We start from the raw sequence: 19,749 nt of genomic DNA, 5'->3' as shown, positions 1-19,749 counted from the left end.
AATTGTCCTGATCTATATTTGGCTACTGGAGGGGGAAGTTAGGCTTGACCTTTCACAGCCTTCCCTCACTTGAATCCAATTCACTTGCATGTCATGGTGTCACTGACTCTTTGAGGCAACAGCATTACTTAGGAAGTGGTAAGGTAGACTGGGCCTGGAATCTGGAAGACCCAAATTGAATTCAAACATGACTTTATTGACTTATTGTTCTTGTGACCCTGGGTCTTTATTTAACCCTGTTTACCCTCAGTTCCCTCATCTATCAAATGAGTTGGAGAAAGAAATGGCAAAGCACTCTAATGACATGACTAAAAAAAGACTTGAACAATTGTCCCCCTTTGCAGTCTTGGTGAAACTTAGGAAAACTTGCTTAGAATATTTTTTAATGCTTAAAATAATGAGATTATAAAGGAAATCAATCCTATATACAGTTATCAAAATATTAAAGTAAGTTCACAGATCCCAGATACAGAACTTATGTACTAATTGATCTCTTTAAAGAGCACTAGTAGTTCTAAATCTTTGATCCTTGGTATTTCAAGGTTAATGAGTTATATTCTGTAGTAATTATACATATGCAAAAATTACTGCTATTCAAGAAGATAAAGTACAATACAACATTCCCAGGAAAACTTTTACATGAAAATGTTATCTTAAGCTTAAAAGGACTGATAAACATTGAAAAATACAAAAGTTAAGAATTTAGGACTGAAATCTTTGTGTTTATTAAAATACATATATTACAATCACATGCTAATATAAGTTTTTGCATTTTTAACCATGGTTTGTTATAGAATTAATTTTACAAGCACAAATACATGCTACAGAATTTCAGGTTTCAATTTGGTTCACCAGTAACTTCAAAATGGTATTTTACTGGCAGATTGGTAGATTTAGAGATTATTTTACACTTTTGATGGTCTAGAGCAAAATACAGATGTTCTCCTAAAATACAGATTTCTAATGCTTATCTCAAAGGACAAAGTTACCGAGCATTTCATGCATCCACATTAGTGAGGGAGAAGATGTGCTATCAGAAAACTACTTTTTAAGATTAAAACAAGCAAGAGTACTGAGGGTATTTCATTTTTCTTCTACTTATCAAATTAGTAATTTGTTTAACATTCTCAAAACAGGATGCATAAAGATTTCTTTACCTGTATATTTCTAAACCAAGAATATATTAGATGTTATTTAAATGTAATTTAGCTTGGGGGTTTAAAAAATGCTTGAATACAAATGTATATGTAGATTTTCTAGTGCAGACTACAAATAGCAAACTATGTTATTCTGAATACACCATTAAGAAAAACATTATGACATTTAGGGGAAATCATTACCCTGAAGATAGTGTTTATTTTGAAAATCAATGATTATCTATATGCAATTGAGATTCTGTTTTTGTTCGGAAAGTTCTTTTACTAATTTTTCCAAGGAGAAGAGATGCTCATCTGCATCTTCTGGCACAAGATTCCTAATGGAATTTGCAAGTTCAAAAAGATATTCAGTATTTCTTCCACTAGGACCAACCGCGTTTAAAATCTGTTCAGCAATGTCTTCCAGAGGGGCTGGACCAAGATAATTAGGATTATCACAAGTTCCAATATATAATAATACACTGAATGGTTTCATGGTGTGATCTTTTGGGTAGAAAATGACTGTTGTAGTTCTGTAGCCTCCTTTCTCTCGGAAATCCAGATAAGCTTTTACTTCCTCTTCTTTTCCAGCTGGTAGTCGGTATGCAACACCCCATACACAACCCTGCAGAAGAATAAAAGTGGGTAAATCCATCTTATGTTTTAAAAGATGTGTAAAAATATTTATAAAATATGAGGAAATGCTATATTCAGAGTATTTTTGAAAATATAAAATCGGCATACTGAACTGGCACCTGTAACTCCTGTTATAATTCTCTTTAGCTATTTGCACTACTGGTAAATAGACTATGCTATTATTTGTTTTTTTCTACTTTAATATAGGATTGAAAAAGAGGGTCCAGTCACTTAGCCAGAATAAGGGATAACCAGAGAACAGCACATGTGTTACACTGGTGATGTCAAAAGGCACCCAGCAAGCTGGTTGGATTCCATTGGTGAATTTACGGTAGGGCGAGGACATAAGTAATACAAGATGAACAGGCATCTGGATATAATCCCAAAATAGCAGTTTCATCGTTTCATTGGAGCATTTTATATTGATTCTTTTTTTTTTTTTTTCCTCTGAGGCTGGGGTTAAATGACTTGCTCAGGGTCACACAGCTAGGAAGTTAAGTGTCTTAAGACCAGATTTGAACTTGGGTCCTCTTGAATTCAAGGCTGGTGCTCTATCCACTGCGCCACCTAGCTGCTCCTTATATTGATTCTTAATTTGTATTAGTAGGGCTGAAATTAAAAGTGAATACCTACACACACACACACACACACACGTATGTGTATATATATATATGTATATATATATATATATATATATATATATATATATGCATACATATGCATACACACGTGGGAATAGAGAATATTTCTCTCTACTATATCACTTCTCAAAAATATAAGAGATTCATATGTAACATGGGAGTCAACTACACCATTTTGTGAATTTTTTTCTTTTGCTTAAGTTTTTCAATTGTTATATGAAATTTTCAATAATAGTGGTTACAAGTGAGGGAAATACCTTTAAAAAAGAACAGTCGTCATCATAATATTTTCTTTTTTTTTTATTATTATATATATATATATTTTATAATATTATCCCTTGTATTCATTTTTCCAAATTACCCTCCCCCCCGACGACAGGCAATACCATACATTTTACATGTGTTACAATATAGTCTAGGTACAATACAGTCATCATAATATTTTCAAATAAAATTGTATAAAAATTAAAGCATAAAAATTAAAACTAAAGCAATATACTTCCAAAATTGGATTTTTATTTCACTGGACATAGAGAAAGCATTATTTTTTTCATTTCCTGTGTTTATTTAAATAAAAAGCTAAAGCATAGATTTATTACTATATATTTTATTAATATTTTTATTAAGAATGTCACAAAAGTGGAAGCTGTTTTATAGCTGTAAACCTAACAAAAAACCTTTAATCATTAAACTCTGGGTAATCATTTTAATAGTCAAATTGATTAAAATGGCTTACAAAATCCAATGTCATTTATTAACTGTTTAGTTTGGGATTTATATCTACAATTAAATGTTTTAAGTTTTTATGGAAAAAAATTCCTCAGGAAAGAATTTCCTAGTTTATATGATTTACTTGTTCACATTATGAACATATTATGAAGCATGATGATACATTTGCTTTGCTTGTAGCCATATATATATTTTTTTAACAACACTTTCTCTAAAAATACCATAAATGTGAAATGCTTAAACTTCTCTACCATTATCTTGAGAGGGTCATAAGCATTTTTAATGAATAGAGGAAGAACTTTCAAGAATATATTAGAAAAAAGACTAGTATTTATGTAGTTACACTCTATTTTTCAACCATCTTTTTTTGGGAAAACTTTTGTGAAATTAATTGTTGATACCCCAAAACTGGTAAGTAAAAAATATCCAAAATATTGAGGAATATGAACCACATAAACATTTTGGAATTGTATACAAAAACATTGTTCTTAGTGCTGTTAATAAAATTCAATCAATAAAAAAAAGTAGAATTGCTGGAGAGGTTATTAAAGTAATGATTAGATTATTTTTACAAATGGGGAATGACTTAAGATTGCGTTAGTTATTAACAATTTATCATCCATCAGGCAGTTATGATAATAAAAATGAGCTTTAAATATCACGAGGCTGGAACTCAATTACTATTTTGTAACTGGCAGATTTATGGTAATGCAGAATATTTAATAAAAAAAATCAGCACAGTGATAGTGGTAGTCAATTTGAGATATGTCACATTGCATAACAGGTGGAGGGGCTAGTCTTAGAGACAGAAATACACAAATATATTGTCTAGTTGTGTGAAATTCCTCATACAAATGATACCATAGATCTGTTCCCACCTCCACAAAAAGTTTTTAACATTGGTTTTGTGAACTGTCTCCACTTATTTCAAGGACTATTGTAAGATTTTTTCAGATGCAGGTTTTTTAAATGTCCCTTATAGTTCTTTATTTCATTTTTAAATTTATACCAGGTCTGCCTCCATATAGCTCTGTCCTCTGCAAACCTGAAATCAAGCATGGAGAATCAAAAAGATGCTTTAACATAAAAAAAATGGGGATCTTAAAGCTAAGATAGTTGTGTTTTTTCCTTCTATTATGCTATCTCTTTTGTAGAACTTCTTTGGTATACTTCTTATAATTTCACATAGACATCTTTATATTAAAACTGTACCATACCCCAGGATCTTCAACAAGAGTCACAACTCTTCCAGGCTGGAAAAAATTTCAAAAACAAACAAATAAATAAATAAATATATGCTTAACGGAATATCAGTATCAACTATAGTTAAAATAGTATCATTACACACACCAAGTTAATAGAATCATGTTTCAGCAAAGGACTTTATATGTTGTAATCTAAAGTGTATTGAATCAGGAAAATATGCTGTTTTCTAAAAAACAGTTTCAGTTAAATTACATTGGATATATTTTATATGAATAAAAACAAGAAAACATGTGGACAGCCAGAGACTACTTCAGAATTAAAGGTGGTGAGAGAAACTGCAAATAAGATAGAACATCTGGTTACTTTCTTGTTACATGAGTTAAAAATATGACATTCCTGAGTACTGTTTGACTGCTACGGGCACTGATAGAACAAAAGGAGCTTTTATTAGAACTAGATGGCCTGTACTTCTCAGTGGTCCTAAATTAATCTCTTCATAAGAGCTAATAGTCATATATTACACTTTTAAGATTTAAAGCACTTTACACAATTATCTTATGTGATCCTCACTGTGAGGAAGGTAACTGAAAGTGTTATCAGTCTCATTTTACAATTAGTATGATTTGTCAGAGGCAAGACTTGAATCTCACAAGTCTTCCTTGACACTCAGCTGGCCTGGATTTCTTTTAAAAAAGTAAATATTGCTGGCTTTCTGGCATGCTACCTTCATTAATAACAATTCTGATTTTTAATAACTGTGCTTAGTCATGAGGTTTCTTGGATTCCATTTACTTAGTAATTTTTTTTTTTAAAAAGCTTATTTCATTATTTACTTATCAGATGAATAATATACTCAACAAGTAGTTGTCCAGTTTTTGCTTTATGGCCTCTAAGGAGAGGGATCCTGCTATCTCTATGGACAGTCTTTAAGACAATTTGGACAGTTTTAATTTTACGAAGGTTTTCCTGTTGTTAGACCTAAATTGCCCCTTTACTCATTATCTATGCTAGTTCCTAGAGCCAAAATCATATCATTGCTCCACAAGACAGTTCTCCAAATCTTTGAAACAAAGCTATCTGTCTCCATGAAGTCTCATGGATCCTCAAGACCCTTTGCCCTTTGGATTCTTTGTCTTTTTGGTTGCCATATTATACTATTAAATTATATTGAACTTGCAATCTACTAAAACCCTTGGATCCTTTTTAGAACAACTGCTATCCAGACCTTCTCCATCTTATATTTTTGAAATTGATGTTTTTTTGATATTCAAGTACAGATTTAATTTTTCCTGAATGTAGTTCAATGCTGTAGCTCAAAAATATGACACTGAAGGCCTGAAACATTAAAATGTAATTGGGAAATAAACAAAATAAAACATAGATAACATTAAATTTTAAATGAAGTCAAAATGTGGTTTACAGAAATTTTTATGTAGGGATTAGTGGCCCCCATTTCTCTTTGATATAACTATTCTAATATCTTTTTGAATCTTGAATTTGTCATCTAGGATTAATTATTCCCCTCATTTTTGTCATTTGCAAATATGATGAAACTATCATCTGGCTTTTACTCAAGGAATTGATAAAAAAAAAAAAAAATTAAAGCATAGAGCCAAATAAATAAATCCCTAAAAGTGTTCCATTAGATCTTTCACCATATTGATACTGAGCCATTAACCATTCTTTGAATCTGCAATCCAATTAGTTTTAAATTCGTTTCATTATATTGGCCCATATCTCCCTATCTTTCCACAAGAAGACTGAGATATTTACCTTTGCTAAAATAGGTAAAGTATATACAGCATTGCTAGAATTAGAATATAGCTAGAATTAGATGTTAGTTGGGCATAATTAAGATTGTTCTTTGTAATCACTTCCCTATTTAGATGCCTAGATGCCCAAGTGGAACATTTGTCATTCAATCTTTTGGTAACGCTTGTATTCTATGTTTTTTTCTAATATTACTGAGAGTGCCTCAACAATCATACCTGTCAGGACCCCAAAGATAGAATTAATCTAGCTAGGAAATATGAATTCAAGCAAGAGCAATTATGTACTTATTTACAGTTTCCTTAATTTTCCCTTTTCTTCTATCTTCAGCATTAAGAATTTAGCACCTTTGCCTTATTTTTATTATCAGTTATCATACTATCCATACATACTATGCCCCCCAAACGTTTGCATTTACTCACTTTTTTTCACAGTCAAAATGGTCTGCTTGCTTTCCCATCCCCTACTTCTACCCTAGCGGATAGGACTTGATTAATTTTTTAATCAAATGACTTGCACTTTGTGGGCTCAAAATAATCTTTTAAATAAATGTTTCTTGATTGACTGAATGTGCATAGGCTGTTGCTTTTGACTAGAATTCACTCATTTTCTGTTTTTTAAAATCTTTAGATTCTTTCTAGGCTCAACTTTTCTTGCTTCTAGTGGGAAATTTCTTTATCCCTTTATTAAAGAGTACTCTCTCTTTCCCCAACCCTTTAAGATTGAAAAAGCTATTTTCACCCAATGGAATGGGAATGTTATCCCCATTGTTCAAAAAAGCAGCTTTTGAATCTTGTGTAATGGCTGAGATGGAGTCCAAAGACTTTAAATGGCTAGTTGATGTGCATCAGTGCTGGGATTAGAATTTTAGACTAAACTCTAAATCCAGTGTTTCTTCCCTTATAACTTTACTTAATAAATGGCAATATTAATCTTGCTTACCAGTTTTGAAAGGTATAAGATAATGATCATAGGATTTGCAGAGGGAAGGATCATCTAGTCAGTTCTTTCATTTTATGGCACAGGAAGCTAATACCCATTTAAAAACTGGCCTTAGTTAATTCCAAATCCAATTACATTCTGATTAGTTCATCTCCTGAGGATTACTCACTAAATGACTTGTTTTTTTCTGTCATTGTTACTCAAGATTTTTTATTAAGATACTTACACTCATGAAATCATAGTTTTAAGTACAGAAATATAGACCTAATATTAAATTTTTTTTTCCTTTGTAAAATGAAAAGGGATAATCTAAAACTATATTAAGTTGTCTGGAACCTTGTGGCTTTGCAAAACCTTCCAAAGGGTTTTTATTAGACCAAAAAAAAAAAAGTTTTAAATTTATAATAGAAACAAAAGGTAATCATAATCAGCAAATCCTGCACATATTAACTTCTTTCTTTGTTTTGATACTGTGTAAAAATGGATAATTTTTATTTTTACTGTTTTTTAATTACTAAGTCATCTAATTTGTACTTTTTCTTCTATAATGTTCTTGGTCACACTACCAATTTCATTTTTCAAGATTAGTGAAGTATATTAGTGCTAGCGAAAAACAATATATCATATGCCTTTTACTATATATGTGTGTGTGTGTGTATGTATAAAATATGATTTTGTATAATTCGTATAATATGTATAATTTCCTCAAGATGTTTTTTCCCCTAAGGATTTTGAAATTAATTTAAATGTGGAAACCATAAATGTAAAGTAGTCTTGACTAGTTCTCAAAAATCATTTTGTTCCCTAGAATTTCTCATGGTTTATATTTGCACTAGCTCCATCATTTAAATACTATCATGTTCACAATTTTTAACCCCTCCCTTGGCATATCAATGGCAAATTTCTTAAGATAGAAAATACCTCCATTAAATTTTAGGTGGAGATTTACCAGTTTTTAATTAATATTTTGATCTCTTTAAATTCTGCTTCCCTACTTCTGATCTGTTATAAATTGTCTTTTCTGCTTTCAAGTTCTGCAGTTTAAGATTATTTCGAATCCTGTCTCTGATACTTAATAATGATGTGATCAAACAGATCAGTAAACTTGGGGGATAAAAAATGGTCAAACAGGTGGCCAGCATCTAAAGAGGTAACGTTTGTATATCTAAGTTTTGAAATTTTTAACAATTGTTAGTAACTGTTATTATTCTGGGTAGAGCTTTGTCCCTCCCACTAGTCTATAAATATATATCCTTTTAAAAAATCCTTTCCCTTCTTTCTGTTGTCTCATTTATCAGATGGATTTTAAAAAGTTTAAAAAACAAAAATAAACTCTGGGCAATGAAAGGTGAATATGAAAAAGATGGTATTCTCTATCTAGGTTGAAATTCCAGTTCTGACACTTACTGGGTAAGTCACTCACTTTTGTGAGGCTAAATTTTCTAATCTGCAAAATAAGGATGACTCTTGCCCTTCCTACTAAATGTTTGTGAGGAATGTGCTTTGCCAAAAGTAAAAAATTAAACCTGAGTAACTGTTATTTTAAGAAAAGTTTCATCTATCTACATATATTTCAATATTTAAAAGGATAAAAGGGATCTAGGGATCATCAAATTCAGATTGCTGTTTTCAAAACTTTATTTTCTTCAAGAATAAAAGATGTAAATCAAACATGTAAGGCAACACTTGGCTGGTTTAGATAAACAATGGTTAATTCTGTGTATATTTTATGTATGCAAATGAATGCCTATAAAAGAATGATAACAGTTAAGGAAGATAAAGGAAAGTAAAAGAAACAAAACTTCCTTAATTTAGGATTAGTGAGAAAGTAACAGAAAAAATACACATTGGTAAATAGTGATTCCATATTTATCATCAGCAAGTACATTCAGGAAACAACTGTTCAGTTATGATAACAAAATTGCTTTTCTTTTATCATTTCAGGCAAGTCTAAGTAACTTGAGTTTTGGAAAGATTAATGATTTGTCATAACATATATTTGAATTTAAACTATTATTAATTTTAGTAGCAGAATGTAGAAATTTCCAGACCTTTAATTCCTGGAAAGTAAATTGTGTACAAGGTGATTTCAGTGCTGCCTGATTAAAGACACGTGAATTAGTCTATTTCTATTATTTTTGTCTGTTGTGACTACCCCATGAGACCTTTTAAGCACCAAAACCCACGTAAATGGAGGGCTTCTTCCTAGATTATAAACCCTACAAATTTTGCTTCTGCTACAAAAACTTCTTTAGAAGTGAACAGTACCCTCTGATAACAGTCTACGCTCCCGGTTTTCTTAATGCATTTTGGAGAGAGTTTGGCTAGGGGTAGGACAAGGAAGATGCAGATAGGACAGAGTAGAATAACTTTGTTTTGGCGTCCCAGAAGTCTCAACGGTGGAGGAAGGGGGGAGGGTCTGTGCCCCGGGGGGGAGGGGAGAAAAAGGAGGGTTGTCACTAGGTGAGAGCCTGGGCTCCGGGTGGGAAGGGGCAGCAGCGAAGGTCGGAGCTGGTTCCTCACCTTGCCAGGAACCCCGCGGTGATCGGTGCTGCCCTGCCAGAAGCGCCGGCTGTAGCCTGTGATGGACCCGACCAGTTTGTCCTGATACGGGAAATCCACTTTCCAGATCAGGGAACCATATCCGAAAATCCACATTTTCTCTGCACCTTTTTCCTTAACCAGCTATCGGAGCTCCTAGTCTCTCGGAGCCGCTACTAACCGGCTCTCCAGGCGCAGGCGCGACGGCTGCGCAGTCGCCGAGCATGCAAGGCATTCTGGGAGATCTATACTTAAAACTCTGAGCTTCTTGTTTCCTCAAACTTTAATTTCTTTTTACTTTTAGAGGAATTGTAACTTTACTTTTCGTAGAACTATAGTTTCTGCAATACTTTCCTATTGTTTCTTCGCCATTCCGTTCTGTGTGCTTTTTTTGCCCGGAACTGCCATGCCCACAATGTCTTTCGAAGTGTGGACTTTTCCCTGCTTCTCCTCCCCCTTCTTTCTAAAGTTCTTTAAGCCCGGAGGGAAGAAGGGAAGCAGCTGTTCGGATTGGGCCGAGAGCGGTGCGGGCTCCGGGGTTTGAAAAGTTGCGTGTTGCTTCCGAATTTGGATTTCTGCCCAGGCCACATCTCTCCCGAAGGCAGTTTACAGCAAGTTCTTTTCCCTTTCAGCGTTTCTGTATGTTTCCTATTAAAAAGCATTTTTCTGTTGAGTTTGTTTAGCACCCATAGGTTCTAATCTCCGCCTCCCCCTCTTCTACCTGGCACTATAAGCTTTATTGGTTGGCCTCCCTCCCCTTTCCCCTCCGAAGGGAGAAGGGGGACTTAGGGTGAAAAATACTATTCACCTCCAGAGAAAGAACTGATGGAGTATGAATACACTTTGAAACATACTTTTATATTTTGTTTTTTCTTGGTTTCTTTTTGTTTGTTTTTGCTGAATTTTCTTTTACGACAAAGCTAATATGGAAATGTTTTTCATAACTGCACATGTATAAGCTATATAAAATTGTTTGCCTTCTCAAGTGGGTAGGGAATAAAAGGGAAAAAATGGGAATTTACATAAAGAAGAATGTTAAAAATATTACATATAATTGAGAAAAAAATAAATGCTTGGGGGGGGAGTTCTGTGAAAATGTTTAATTAAATAAAAACTAGTACAAGACCACTTTCAACTAAAAGTCAGGACCAAGAGACCACCCCTTCATAAAAAAATGCAACATTTTAACACTAAAATATCGTAGAGAAGAGGTTTGAACGTGCATTCAAGAAACTGAGGCTTAAATTCCAGCTCTGGTATTTATGAACATCAGGATCATAGAGATATCACTTGACCTCTGGACCATCTTCAACTATAAAACAGAAATAATAAAATATTTTTCACTCATAGGGTTAACATTTATATAAACAACTTTAAAGTTTGCAAAGGGACTTACATGCATTATGTCATTTAATCTTCAAAGCAATTCTGTAAGATAGACCCTTCAGGCATTATCATTTTCATTTTATCCCTAAGGAAAATAAGGCTTTTGGGCACAGTGGACTCCTGGCATCTCCACACAAAGGGCAGAGCTCTTTGTGTTCTTTGGGTATAGTTAATCCAAAATGTTCTCCACAGTGGTTGGATCGGATCATAACTCCACCAACAGTGCATTAGTATCCAATTTTTCCCAACATCATCTCAACATTTATCGTTTTCCTTTTTTCAGCCAATCTGAAAGATATGAAATGGTATTTTAGATTTTTTAAAATTAGCATTTCTCTAATCATTGGTGATGGAGCATTTTTTCTGTACTATAGATAGCTTTGATTTCCTGAAAGCTCCCTTTTCATATCCTTTGACCATTTATCAGTTAAGGAATGACTCAAATTCTTGTAAATTTGATTTATGTTTAACATATTTGAGAAATGAGGCCTTTATGAGAGAACTTTGATATAAAATATTTTTCCTTGGTTTCCTGCTTTTTAATCTTATAGTGGTAGTGGTGGTGGTAGTAGTTTTGGACAAAAATAATTTAATGTAATCAAAATTATCCATTTTTCATCCCATAATGCTTTTTTATCTCATTTGGTTATACATTATACAATCATTATACATAGATTCAACAAATAAAATTTTCCATGCTCCTCTAATTTACTTAAGTTATCACTATGTTTAAATCATGAACCCATTTTGACCTTATCTTAGTACATAGTGTAAGATACTGTATTCTGGTTTTCCTAGCAGTTTTTGTTGTATGGTGAGTTCCTGTTGCAAAAATTTGGATCTTTGGTTTTGCCCAATGCTGGATTACTGTGGTCATTTAGTACTGTTGTATTATGTACCTAATCTATTCTAGTGATTCACTATTCTATTTCTTAGCCAGTACCTAGTTTTGGTGGATACCACTTTGTAATACAGTTTGAGATCTGGAATTGCTAGACCATCTTCCTTCATGTTTCTTAATTTTTATTTTTCTTTGATTACTTTGATTCTTAACTAGATCTCCTTTTTAAAAAAATCATATTTATTTGTGTACTTAATACTAAATTCCTGTTGAGTATGATAGATTTCTGTGTACAATCTCCCTCTCTTTCTCTGTCTCTGTCTCAGTCTCTCTCTTTCCCTGTCTGTGTCCTTTTTGAACCAGTTCTGATTGGAATGAAATTCAAGTGCACATCCAGACCTCCCCTCCCCCCCATCATTTTCCCCTCCACTGTAGAACTCTTCCTGTCTACCTCTCATGTTGGATAATTTTTCCTATCCTTCCTTTCCCTTTCCTCTTCTCCCAGTGCATTTCTCTTTCTCACCAAAAATTATTTATTTATTTTTTAAAATTATGCCAACATAATTGAGTTACACCAAGCTTTCGGCTATGTAGACTCAAGTACTAATAAAAAGTACTCAGGAGTTACATGTATCATCTTCCCCTATAGGAAAATAAAGAGTTTAATTTTATTGAGTCCCTTATTTCCCTTTCATGTTTATTTTTTTATACTTCTCTAGAATCTTAAATTGTGTTTGAATGTAAGGTTCCTATTTATCTCTGGTCTTTTTTTTTTTTTATCAGAAATGTTTAAAAGTTATTTATTTCATTAAATAACAATTTCTGCTTCTGTTAGATTATACTCAGTTTTACTGGGTAGGTGATTCTTGATTGTACTCCTAGCTCCTCTACCTTCCAGAATATCATATTTCAAGCCCTCCATTTCTTTTCTGCTATATTTTGTGTGATTTTGGCTATGGCTCTATGGTGTTTGAATGGTTTCTTTCTGACTGCTTGAATTATTTTCTTTACCTGGGAGCTCTGGAATTTGACTGTGGTATTCTAGGAAATTTTCATTTTGGGATCTCTTTAAGATGGTGATTGGTAGATTCTTTTAGTTTCTATTTTTCCCTGTGGTTTTAGTATCTTGAAATAAGATATCCAGTGCCTTTGATTGTGACTTTCAGTTAGTTCAATAATTCTTTAATCTGCTTTCTAGGTCAGTTGTTTTTCTGATGATATACTTTGTTTCTATTTTAATTCTGTTGACTGTTTTATTGTTTCTTGATGTCTTGTGGAGTCATTAGCTTCCACTTCTAATTTTTAAGGATTTTTTTTTCTTATTTTAAAGAGTTATTTTCCTCCCAGCCCATTTGGTTAATTCTTTTTTTTTTTTTTTAAGGATTTATTTTTATTAGTGAGTTTTGTACCTGTCTTCTCCCATTTGGCCAATTTTGTTTTTAAGATTATTTTTTCAGCATTTTTTGTGTTTCTTTTACCAAACCATTGTCATTTCATAATTTTTTTGTGTCACTTTCATGTCTTTCTCCAGTTTTTTCTCTGCTATTCTTATGTGATTTTGAAAACCATTTTTTAAAGCTTTTGTCAGAAATTCTTGTTGGACTTGTCTCTGACTCACTTTTTTTTTTTTTTTTTTTTTTTTAGGCTTTGCTTGTAGCTATGTTGACATGATTGTCTTCTTTTAAGTTTGTGAATTATTATTATTATTATTTTTTTGGTCACTATAGTAGATTTTTGTGTTTAGGTTCTTTGCTCATTTTTTTCCAGCCTATTTCTTGACTTTGAACTTTATGTTAAAGTTGGGCTCACTTCCTGGGGTGGGATGGGATTGGAGAACATTGTTCCAAGCTTTAAGCTTTTTTATACTTCTGTTTTCAAACCTGTTCTAAAGATTTGGAAGTTTTTAGTGCTTTTAAGGTAGTGTGGTCATTGTTTCTACTCTTCTGGTCTGTACTCTTTTCTCCTTATCAAGGAAGGGTCTTTGTTCCTTTGGAATTACAATTGATATTGTTCCTCAGTGCACCTGTCCCATGGCATTGGAAGCAAGCAGTACTATTCAGGGTTCTTGCTCTTTTGGGATAGCAAATGGGGGTAGGCAACATAGTTGCCATAAAGTGTCATGTCCTGTGCTCAGTGTAGTCTTTCTGAAAGTTTCTTTTTACCATTTCTAACCTGAGAATTTCTGAAGCTGTTGCTTCACTACCATCAAACTCCATCACTAGTATTGCATCCATTTAGGTTCCCACTCCTTATTCCATATTTCATGTCATAGACCTTTCCTTTTGACCTTCTAAGTTCTCTTGGGCTGAAAGAACATTTCACTCTGATCTTTTGTTGACTCTGTTATTCCAGAATTAGATTTGAAATATTTTAAAATTGTTTGGGAGGGAATATTGGGAGAGGTTGACTATAGTACTTCCTCTACTCTGTCATATTGACTCTTCTTCCCCCCTCCCCCAAACACTATATGTTAATGTTACTTATTCTCTGGTTTATCAGATATCAAATAAATCAGTGAAAAAATATTTATCATACCTATTATGTTTCAAGTACAATTCTAGATGCTGTGGCTACAAAGATAAAGAAGGAGCAGTTGTTTCCCTCAAGAAGCTTACATTCTATTGGGGAAGATATCTATAAAAAACTTTTATAATACAACCAAATCTTCTAGAATTACTGAATAAACAAATTTAAATTGGTTCACAAGGTTTTACAAATCGCCAAATATAATTGCAAAGCATTGGTAAAAATGAAATCTGTGAGTGGTAAAGATCTTCTTTGTTAATTATTTTCCCATTTAAAATCACCTATGCAGAGCTAGAATATTTTAGGGTAGAGAAAAAACTATTAGAAATTGAGTTTTGTTAGCAAGAGGAAAAATTGCAGCCTATCACCTTACAGTATAAAACTTTTATTTTTAGCATTTTACTTTTCTTTCCTCTTTTATATGGTATCACATATTACAGAAGATATTTCAATTTTATCATTATTTGCTATTGGGAAGAACCAAATATTTTTGTATTTCATAATTTTGTGGAATAACTGATTTTGCAAATTTCAGAAAAAGAAAAAAAATCAACTTTCTTAAAAGTAGAATGCAAATTGAAACTAATTAATTTATTGTCTAAATTAAAAGAATTTATCCCATTCCTACCTATATTTTTGATAGATACAAGATATGTAAGGACATCTGGTGATTTTACTAGCCCTCATTGGTGTTTTTGAAAAATATTCTTATATAAGAAATATTGTATGTTTAGAGGCATCTTGTAAGAGAAGTTATGATAATATTTCATATATTCAATAGTTATTGGCTTTTTTTCCTTTTTTGAAAATTGATGCTCTTTCAAAAAAAAATATTGCTGTTATTTCCCAATATTTGTCTCTTCACTCTGCTCAGAGTAGCGTCCTTTTTTGTAACAGGAGCAAAACAGATCAGCACATTGGCTGTGTATGATCATCTGTGTGTTACTTGAAACTAATTATAGAAACTTCAAAAGTCATGACTGGCCATTGATCAGAGTTCTGATGTCTTTGATTATTGTTTTTCTTCATATTTTCTTCACATTGAGTAAGTTCTGATTCTGCTAATCTTGATAATATCAGTTCATGTAAATCTTCTCAAGTTTAACTAAATTTTTCATCTTTGAAAAGATGGGTTTCAGAGACATTCCATTATATTTATATACAACAGTTAACCAATTGGTGGGTGCTCTTTTGCTTTGTGTTTTTTGTTACTACAAAAAATAGTGATATAAATACTTAGGATTTCTGGGATCTTTTCCTCTGTCTTTGGTCATCTTGATAAGGTCAAAAAAGAGATAGTTTAAGATAAAAATAATTAACAGGAATTCTTGTCTGAGGAGAGGTTAAAGGAGATAATTTGAGATACAAATGATTAAGAGAAATTCCTGTCTTATTTACAAATATCTCCGGAACCTCTTGGATAACATCTTTGTGCAAACTTTGTTTTTATGACCCTAGTTATGTATAAAAGGAAGGTCTAAGAAATGGAATCCTCGCACTCGGTTTATACCAGTCTTGTGCCCATCAACTGGCATCCCCTTGCCAGGCAGTTTGGCCTTCCTGGAGGCCAAATGTCTGTCTATCCCTTTACTATCAATAAAGACTGTTTTGATACAGCATTGAGTAGAGAATTCATTCCCTACCGAACCCGACCTTGGTTACTTTGGAGAGAGAGAGGTAAATCAAACCCAGTAGGAGAAGAGCTGATCCATCTCATCTTAGAGCCTCCGATTTACTCCTCATCAATCTTTGAACTTATTTATAGTAATGTGATATTGCCAGGTGAAAGAGAATGTACAAGTTCAAAGACATTATTGGTATAGTTCTAAATTATTAGAATGATTGGGCCAGTGCCCTAATAATGTTTCTGCTCTTTCTTCATACCTTTTAACATTTATCATTTTCTATTATTTTTCATATTTTCCAAAATGTTGATTGTGAGATAAAGTCCATGACATTAATTTTTATTTTTCTCTTTTTAGAGATTTAAATAATTTTTTCATATTTGTTGATACTTTTCATTTCTTCTGATTAATTGTTCCTCTCCTTTGACTATGTGTCTATTGGTGAATGTCCCTTAAACTTGTATATTTTGTCAATTTTACATTTCTCTTACAGCCCAGACCTGCAAAGATAATTTTTTGAAGATATTTCCCCTTCATCACTTTCCCTTTTTATTCTATTTGAGTTGACTTTTAGCAGAAACTTTTTACTTTTATGTAATTGCAATTACCTGTATAGCATGCTTGCTTCTGATCCTTATTTAGTTAAGGATTCTTCTGTTAACCATGAATGAATGAATGAATGAATGAAAAAAACACTTATTAAGCAATTAATATGTGTAAATCCCTTGAATTGATATTTGATACTTGAGTTAAAGAGAGCCACAGGAATTTGTGTTGGGAGGGAGTTCATATGGTTCTATCTGCACTTTAGGAAATCATTTTGGTAACTATTTGGTGATAGATTGGAGAAGGGAGGTGCTTGAGGCAGAAAAACCACTTAAAATACTTTATAATCCAGATCAGGGATAGTAAATGAGAAAAGTTACATGGTAAGGTGCTCTGGTCTTTTGAGTATAGCAACACAGTGATGGTAATGTATCTTTAGTGTAATTTCCACTTATAAAATAATATTGTTTTTTGATTTTGAACCAATGCATAACCAGTGATTTGGTGAGAACTTTTATTTTCTGAGTCTAAAATAACTAGGATTAAGATTCTTGAAGCAGCAGTTGCCAGATTATATTATATAGGGTTTACTTCCTAGTTATGGATATGGTGGGGGGGGGGGGAAGAGGGAGAGCACGCTGGAAATGTGTCTGAAGGTCTAGTGGAAGCTCTCATTTATTTGTAGGCCTCTTGTCTTTGGCCATTAGTCAGCAGTTAGTGATGTAAGAAATGTGGAAGATTGATTCTTTTCCCACAGGGATTGCTTCCCTCCGGGATGGCTGTAGGGTTTGATTTAAAAACTAGGTAAGTAGTTGGGGAGGAGATAGTGTGCTTTTATTCCCAGGGATCTTTTGACATAGTGTGGTGTGGGAGATGGTGGTGGTGATTTGACTTGCCTGGTGCATAGAACCTTCTGTTTTTTCCTTTAGGGCATCTTGTAGCTTTACCTAAATTTATCTGCCTATCCCTTAGGAGACAGTGACAATTGATAGAGGTAGCTGGCCCCTCCTGTACAACATGGATGATACCTTCAGTGACTTCCTTTCTCCACAGGAATTTTGTTCATCATTGATGACTGTGGGGCCCAGACTAAGAGCATTGCCAGGGTCTTGGGTTCAGGCCCCGGGGCTATCCCCAATAGGGTCTCTTGAGTGGTGGTAGTAGTGATTTGACTTGCCTAACATATGCATCCTATTGTCTCTTTCTCAAATTGTCTAGTAGCTCAACATTTTTTTCTAAATTCGTCTGATCTTCTTTTTAATATTTAGGCCATATATACATTTAGAATTTATTGGTTATAAAATATTGACCCAAACTAAGTTTTTTTGATAGAATGCATTTCAGTTTTGTGAGCAGTTCTGAGCAGGAATTGTTTGTTTTGGGATTTAATCAAATCAAGACTTTTGAATTCAATTGTTTCTGATTCTTACTTGAATATTGATTCTGTTGATCATTAAAAAATTTTTTTAAACTAATATTGAATCGTCTTGATGATTATTATTTTGAAATAGAGTTTGAAGTCTAGAAGTAATATTTTTCTTCCTCCTTTCCCCCTTTTTCATATTCTCCTTTGATTTTTTAGGACCTCTGGTCCTACAAGTGTTATTTGCTATCACTTTTGTCGTATTTTATCTATAAAATAATTCCTTTGTCATTTGTTTTGTGTGACACTAAGTCTGTAGTAACTTAAGTGTCTTTATTATAATAGTGTGGTCCAAACATGATCAAGGAATAGTATACCTTCATTTTTCTTAAGAATTGCTTGCAGTGGTAGTTGTTCAAGACTTGACTTTGGTTTGGTTAACTGTCATGGTTCTGATTATATTATACCATTTCAGAGCCTCCTGGAAGAAATCTGTAACCATTCAAAAGAGTTTAGCCTGACCTTCCACAAAGGGAAGACTTCTTGAAGAATGTTTGTTGTCTAGATTTTAAAAAGCAATTGGATGGACAACCATATTTTAGAGCTTGTCTATTAGTGTGTATACACACATACATACACACACACACACACATACATAAACTCTTATGAAAAAGACAATACAAATGAATAGTGAGTTGGGTCTACAATTATAAAGAGAGCAATCTTAATTATCTTTAGGAAATTGCAGAGGTCTTATGATGAGTTAATTTTTTTTTCTAGAAAAACAAAGGACCACATTATTAACATTTTTCTAATAGCATCATTTAGATATGATATCGAAAATAGTAATTTCCAAAGAATTGAAATTGAGTACCACACAGAGATTAATGGAGAAGTATATAGTAGCTATAAGCATGCTGCAACATATAACCAATGAAGAATTTGAAAAAGTAGTAATAAAGGGAAATGTATAATGGAAAATTCTAGTGCATTTCCTCTGTTTATTATTTTCAATTTATCCTGCAGATAGCTTGTTTGAACATAGTTTGGTATTTTATTTCCCCCATTAGACTGTGAGCTCCTTAAGAGTCAGAACTATATCTTACATGTCTTGTATCCCTAGCACTTAGCTGAGTACTTGGCACATAGTAGGTACTTAAGAAATATTTATTGACTAATTGAAAAAGAAGATGGCCTGATCCTGTGTTAATGACAAGGAATAAGTTGTGGTGGGCAGCCCACATGTTCTACTTTTGATGTCAGGAGAAATCAAGAAAGGTTCTCCTGAATTGACTGTATTATTTAGCAAGAACTTAAGAGAACATGGACAAATGTGCAGGAAGGAAAGGAATGGATAGATTGGCATCTCCCATCATTGCATATTGATGAGGTCACAGAATCATGTGAAATAGTTATTCTTTATGTATGTATGTGTGTGTAGTATGTATGTATGGACATATATTGTTTATCTGGTTTTTGTTTTCTCCATGAGAGAAACAACTATTTGATTTTTTTTCCCCTCCTTTTGAGTACTCAGTGTCATTATAAATATTTATTGAATGGAAAGGCTTTATAAGGAGTATGTGGGTACACACAGCAATTAAATTATATATCTGCCAAAGTACAGTATTTTAATTAATTTATTTTAAACTTATGCATGTACATTCTTTTTTTTATATACATATTTCCATATGAGTCATATTGGGAGAGAAAAATCAACAAAAATGAAAATCTACAGAAAAAAAAGATGAAAATAGTATGTTTTGATACACATTCAGTCTCCATAATTCTTTCTCTGAATGTGGATGGCATTTTCCATCCAAAGTTTATTGGAATTGCCTTGGATCACTAAATTGCTAAG

The 19,749-nt window shown here is 32.9% G+C and overlaps 2 protein-coding genes across 6 annotated transcripts in view; one reads left to right on the top strand and one right to left on the bottom strand.

The window, feature by feature from the left end:
- The window catches only part of ASB3 (ankyrin repeat and SOCS box containing 3), a 105,337-nt gene that overhangs the window by 6,434 nt on the left and 79,154 nt on the right, over positions 1-19,749 (top strand). Inside the window, exon 2 of one of the 5 annotated variants that reach the window (XM_074286918.1) lies at positions 1,980-2,103. The exons of 2 other annotated variants lie outside the window; for them this stretch is intronic. The gene's annotated coding sequence lies outside the window, so the exon portion shown is untranslated. Of the gene's footprint in view, positions 1-1,760; positions 2,104-9,814; positions 10,241-19,749 lie in introns of those variants that run through there. 2 more of the 5 variants (XM_074286917.1, XM_074286916.1) reach the window with 2 other exon arrangements.
- Positions 702-9,991, bottom strand: CHAC2 (ChaC glutathione specific gamma-glutamylcyclotransferase 2). Its single transcript, XM_074286929.1, has 3 exons — positions 9,584-9,991; positions 4,360-4,395; positions 702-1,761 (listed from the first exon to the last, which is right to left on the bottom strand). The coding sequence occupies exons 1-3, from the start codon at positions 9,716-9,718 to the stop codon at positions 1,378-1,380; spliced, it is 555 nt and encodes a 184-aa protein (XP_074143030.1). The 5' UTR covers positions 9,719-9,991; the 3' UTR covers positions 702-1,377.

This window comes from Sminthopsis crassicaudata, chromosome 2 (assembly GCF_048593235.1).
Source record: "Sminthopsis crassicaudata isolate SCR6 chromosome 2, ASM4859323v1, whole genome shotgun sequence".
Lineage (NCBI taxonomy): Eukaryota > Metazoa > Chordata > Mammalia > Dasyuromorphia > Dasyuridae > Sminthopsis > Sminthopsis crassicaudata.
The sequence above is the reverse complement of the archived record's forward strand: the minus strand, read 5'-3'. Positions and strand labels throughout refer to the sequence as shown.